Below are 5,355 nucleotides of genomic sequence, written 5' to 3' on the forward strand. Positions count from 1 at the left end.
ATTCAGATTAAAATTTTCTGTTAGATTTCTTCTTATGTTAGAATTCTTTTTATTTACCTTAAGATTATAGTTCAATAAGCAAGAGCACCGCCCTGTCAAGGCAGACGTTACAGGTTCAAGCCCCGTCAGTCCCAATGGATCCAGTAAGTACATCAATTTACCTCTCCATTTTATGTGAAATGAAAAGGACACGCAAAAAAAAAAAAAAAAAAAAAAAAAAAAAAAAAAAAAAGATCAAAGTTACATTATACCATATAAAATAAATGTGAAGTCTTTTGTTTACTTTTTAAAAACTCTTTTGAGGACAATGTAAATTCCAACACATATAGATATATGTAACGTTGTGCCCAGCTAATGTGGGACATACTGACCTTCTCATATAAGTATATGTGAAATCCTTTGTTTATTTGACACACCTCCTCATATAAGATATATGTGAAATCCTTTCTTTACTCTCAAAAAATAGCTCTTAGGAAGATAGACAATGAGAGATTAAGCCACATAAAAGCTAGAACTTTGATACGTAAAGATAAAAGATGCATATAGAATTTTTCTTACTCTTACCCACCAAATGTGCTCTTATGGAATGACTTAGACACAAAACCTTATAGTGAAGAAATAAAATATTAGGTTTGATTTCATTGTTTCTGATTGTTTCAGATTTATTGGCACGTAAAATGATGAGTTTGATATAGTCTTCTTTATGGTACATTTGATGAGTTTCAATGCATAAGGTACAAGTTAATATAAATAACATCACTTCGCTTCAAGCATTGTCTCTTCGTTAGTATTCTCCTTTTGATTATAGAGATTAGACCATGATATATAACCATGTCACCTAGAACAAAATTTCCACACCATAATTCTTAATCCCTAACAATACTTTTTAATTAAAAAAAAAAAAAAAAAAAGACTAATCCCATGCACTAGGTGCACCAGCCCCACCATAACCACCACCATATCCACCACCACCACCACCATAGTAATCCATTCCTCCACCAACCCCCCTATTGAACGAATTCTCCTTTCTAAAATCCCGGCCACCAAACCGCCCGCCGGACCGCCTACCCTTACCACCACCATAAGCCGCCCGGCTGGCGTACCGAGTCAACCACTGTGGCACTTCTTGATTAGCTTCTTGCATAAGATCCGCTAGCGGTTTAGCTAACGACATATTATTCTCATTAAAAAAAGCCGTAGCCAATCCCGTCTTGCCAGCTCGCCCTGTCCTCCCTATCCGGTGTACATAGTCATCAACGTCATTAGGAAGGTCAAAATTAACCACGTGTGAAACATGTGGGATATCCAACCCACGTGCTGCCACGTCAGTAGCAACAAGAATTGGAGTCTTCCCACTCTTAAATGACCTCAATGCCAACTCCCTTTCCTATTAATAATAAAAAAACAAAAATTAGAAAATTAACTTTTATTCATTTTTTTTTTAACTCTAATTTTTTTTTTACCGGTTGTGTTCTGTCTCCATGAATTGTAGTAGCGGGAAACGAATTGCCACATAGCCAATATTCAAGTGAATCGGCTCCTTTTTTTGTCTCAACAAAAACTAGTGTAAGAGATTGCTGAATAAAAAAAATATATTACATTACATTAAAAAGATAAATGAAAAAAATTATAAAAAGTGTACACGTGTACCTTGCCAGATCCATTATCAATTTGTGCATGAAGAAGGTCCATAAGGTGGCTTCTTTTATCAGTTTCTTGAACAAATTCCACCCTTTGAACAATCAAATCAGTACTTGACCCGACACGCCCCACAGTTAGAAATATATAATTTGAAAGAAAATCAGACGCAAGTCTCTGCGGAAAAACATTATATAAATTTAAAAAAACTATAAATTAAAATGATTTAAATTAATAAAATAAAATAAAAAACCTGGATTTCTCTAGGAAAAGTGGCACTGAAAAGCATTGTTTGTCTTCCACCAGGTGGAGGCATGTCTGTTTGTTCCACTATTTTTCTTATTTGAGGCTCAAATCCCATATCCAACATACGATCTGCTTCATCAAGAGCTAAATACCTTATCATTTGTAATGACACTTTTGCCCTTTCAAGTAAATCAACTAATCTTCCAGGTGTTGCCACAAGTATATCAACTCCTCTCTCAAGCTCTCTCAACTTCAAAATAGCCAATCAACTTAATACTTATATATACTAGAAAATATTACCAATTTACTATATTACCCCTAAGTTGAACTACTTACCTGTTGATTAATAGGTGCTCCACCATAAACAACCACCACCTTCACACCTGTCTGATAAGCAAACTTTCGAGCTTCCAAATGTATCTGAACACAATCAAAAATATAAAGACATTGAATACACGAAACCAGAGTATGAGATTGGTGAAAGTCAAAGAGTCAAACCTGACAAGAGAGTTCCCTAGTGGGAGAAAGAATAAGAGCAAGAGGAAAGACAGTTCTAAAACCGTGAGGTCTTTGTACAGATTGACCCCTCATAATTCCACTAATTATAGGAAAGCAAAAAGCAGCTGTTTTTCCAGATCCTGTTTGAGCACAAGCCATAAGATCTCTTCCAGCAAGAGAAATGGGAATAGTGTAACGTTGAACAGGGGTAGGTTTGATATATTTGCACCTCCTAATGTTGAGATTTAAAGCTCCTCCTAAGTCTATTTCAGCAAAAGTGTTAACTGGAGGGGGGACATTAACACCACTTGTTTCAACAGGAATATCTTCATAAGCATCAAAGTTGATACCACTGCTTTCTTGATCTGATGCAATCTCTTCAGCAGAGTCTACGTCATCATTACCAAATGGATTGGCTTCATATTCTCTACCACCCCAACTACCACCTCTGTTTCCCCAACCACCACGTCCACCACCACCACCACCACGGCCGCCAGTATTGTACCCTGGCCTACCATAGTCAGCCCTAGGGGCCACCCACCGTGAGCCACTTGTTTGTCCGCTATATCCTGACCTATCATTGATCGGAAGTGGGACATTGTTTGAGGTAGGTGGGCCCGGCATTTGTTCAGGAGTGCGTGGTCTGTTACGAAGATGAGGAGGGACATATGCAGGTTTTTGGGGAGCATTTGAAGCTCCACCAACCCCATAACCATCAGAGCCAGAAGCTGCATTATCAACAGCATCAGCCCACGAGGTTCTCATGGTATATAGGAATAGAAATCCTCAACCTTAGGGTTTAATATCCCGAAAATCCAAAATCAGAAGCTAAATTCTCTTAACCTAAACCGAGAGATACCAAAAAAATGTTGCTTGCAGGTTTATATTGACACCGATCGATCAAAAAGTTGCAATCGTTACCACACAGATCAATTCCTGAACACAATGAAACCAAGAATAAAATCAACATTGTGGCAGGATATCATCGTATCAGTTCCAATTAGCTATATGACATGCATTTGCAGAAAAAACTTCATACCATGCAAATCGCATAAATCAGCCAACAAAACTAAACGATATCAATGATGTTAAACTGGAAAAATGTTGCTAAATACTAAAATCCAATCCAACGAGTTCTAGAATCCCGATGAAATCGAGTTTGTGTATATATCTACCTAGCTACATACACGCTTTTCAAATACAGATAACTATAAGCCGCGTATAAAACGGTAACCGGATAATTTAGATAAGGATGGACGTAGTGCTCCTTGAGAGCAATGAGATCGAGCGTTTCACGAATTGATTGTTAGCTCGAAAGACAAATGGACGTAAAACAATATAGATACATATAAACATCAGAGATAGAGAATCAGAAACACATACAGGAAAAGGAGAAGGACGAACCTGAAATGAAGGAATTGAAGAGGAAAATCTGTATCAATGGCGGAGGGAGATAATGCAGAATCGTAGGAGAAATCAGAAACCCTAATAAAGGGGAAAAGGCCTATATTTCAGAGAAGAGAGAGAATTGGGACAATAAATCGAAAATATAGGATTATGAGATGCTATGTGCGATTAGATTTTGAAACAAATAAGAAAAAAATGTACGATTTTGAAACAAAAAGAAGGTTGTTATGCCTTGAGTTTCAAGTAGTCATCATCATATTTTAAAATTTGAAAAGTATGTCTTACACATTTATAAAAAAATATTATATGAATGTCAAATTAAGTAGTGCAAACCATGAAAAAATAGCAATAATTATTCATTTTTAAAATGGTGATATTATTAAATGGGAAAACTGCAATAAAGTCCCTAAATATTGATTTCATAATCGATTTAGTCCCTATATTTATTTTTTATTCAATTAAGTCCCAAATACCGGAAATCATATTCAATTTAACCCTTTGACCCGATCAACGAGTCATCCAACTTTCAAAAATTACATTTTTGGCCCAGATTTCAAATTTTTTTACAAATTTGGTCCAAAATTTATACTTTTGGCTCAAGTTTTAAATTTTGTAACAAATTTAGTCCAAACATTACCCTTTTTGCCCAAATTTTAGAATTTTATTATGAATTCATCCTAACTTTAGTTTTTTTTAGAACTTTTTTTTCTCAAATTTTTTTTCTAATATGTTTTTTCTTTATAAAATCATATTAATACAAAAAAAAACGTATTTTCACATAAAAATCTTATATTTTCTATATAAAAACTTTTTTTAAAAAGTTTTTTGTAAATGAAATATCTAGTTCTAAAAATATATATTTATTAAGTATATAAATATATACAAATTCGTTTTTATAAAAAAATGTATACAAAAACTTATTTTACAAAAAAAAATGTATACAAACACCTATCACCTTTATATATATATATATATATATATATATATATATATATATATATATATATATATATATATATATAGGTGTGTATCTATATTTTTTTACAAAATCGTGTTTGTTTGTTTTTTTATAAAAACGTGTTTGAATAATTTTTATATAATACGTGTTTGTATATATTTTATCAAATCGTGTTTGTATACATTTTATAAAAACGTGTTTAAATAATTTTTTATATAATACATATTTGTATATATTTTATAAAATCGTGTTTCTATACATTTGATAAAATATATACGAACACGTATTATATAAAAAATTATTAAAATAAGTTTTTATAAAAAAAATATATAAACAAACACGATTTTATAAAAAAAATATAGATAAAATAGGTTTTTGTATACATTTTTTTTTATAAAAACGGATTTGTATATATTTATATACTTATTAAATATTTATTTTTATAACTAGATATTCATATAAAAAAAAGTTTTTAAAAAAAAATTATATAGAAAATATAAAAAGTGAAAATACGTTTTTTTTTTTTTTGTATAAGTATGATTTTATAAAGAAAAAACATATTACAAACAATTCTTTGAGAAAAAAAGTTGTAAAAAAAACTAAAGTTA

At 32.2% G+C, this 5,355-nt stretch overlaps 1 protein-coding gene across 1 annotated transcript; it reads right to left on the bottom strand.

The window, feature by feature from the left end:
* Positions 1–611: 611 nt before the first annotated feature.
* LOC111913011 (DEAD-box ATP-dependent RNA helicase 37) lies at positions 612–4,002 on the bottom strand. The gene is made up of 7 exons (XM_023908734.3): positions 3,787–4,002; positions 2,383–3,318; positions 2,221–2,304; positions 1,892–2,134; positions 1,651–1,815; positions 1,464–1,577; positions 612–1,387 (listed from the first exon to the last, which is right to left on the bottom strand). Exons 2-7 carry the CDS (start codon positions 3,145–3,147, stop codon positions 914–916), a joined length of 1,845 nt encoding a protein of 614 aa, XP_023764502.1. The 5' UTR covers positions 3,148–3,318; positions 3,787–4,002; the 3' UTR covers positions 612–913.
* Between the last annotated feature and the right edge of the window lie 1,353 nt (positions 4,003–5,355).

The sequence above is a fragment of the Lactuca sativa genome, chromosome 2, assembly GCF_002870075.4.
Source record: "Lactuca sativa cultivar Salinas chromosome 2, Lsat_Salinas_v11, whole genome shotgun sequence".
NCBI lineage: Eukaryota > Viridiplantae > Streptophyta > Magnoliopsida > Asterales > Asteraceae > Lactuca > Lactuca sativa.

What these genes read in the sequence shown, in the direction of transcription:
- LOC111913011 (XM_023908734.3), bottom strand. Translation starts at nt 3,147, where the DNA reads ATGAGAACCTCGTGGGCTGATGCTGTTGATAATGCAGCTTCTGGCTCT. An exon ending in GAGCACCTATTAATCAACAG is followed by an intron (nt 2,135 to 2,220) that starts GTAAGTAGTTCA and finishes GCTATTTTGAAG; the next exon opens with TTGAGAGAGCTTGAGAGAGG. An exon ending in CTTTTCCTAGAGAAATCCAG is followed by an intron (nt 1,816 to 1,891) that starts GTTTTTTATTTT and finishes GTTTTTCCGCAG; the next exon opens with AGACTTGCGTCTGATTTTCT.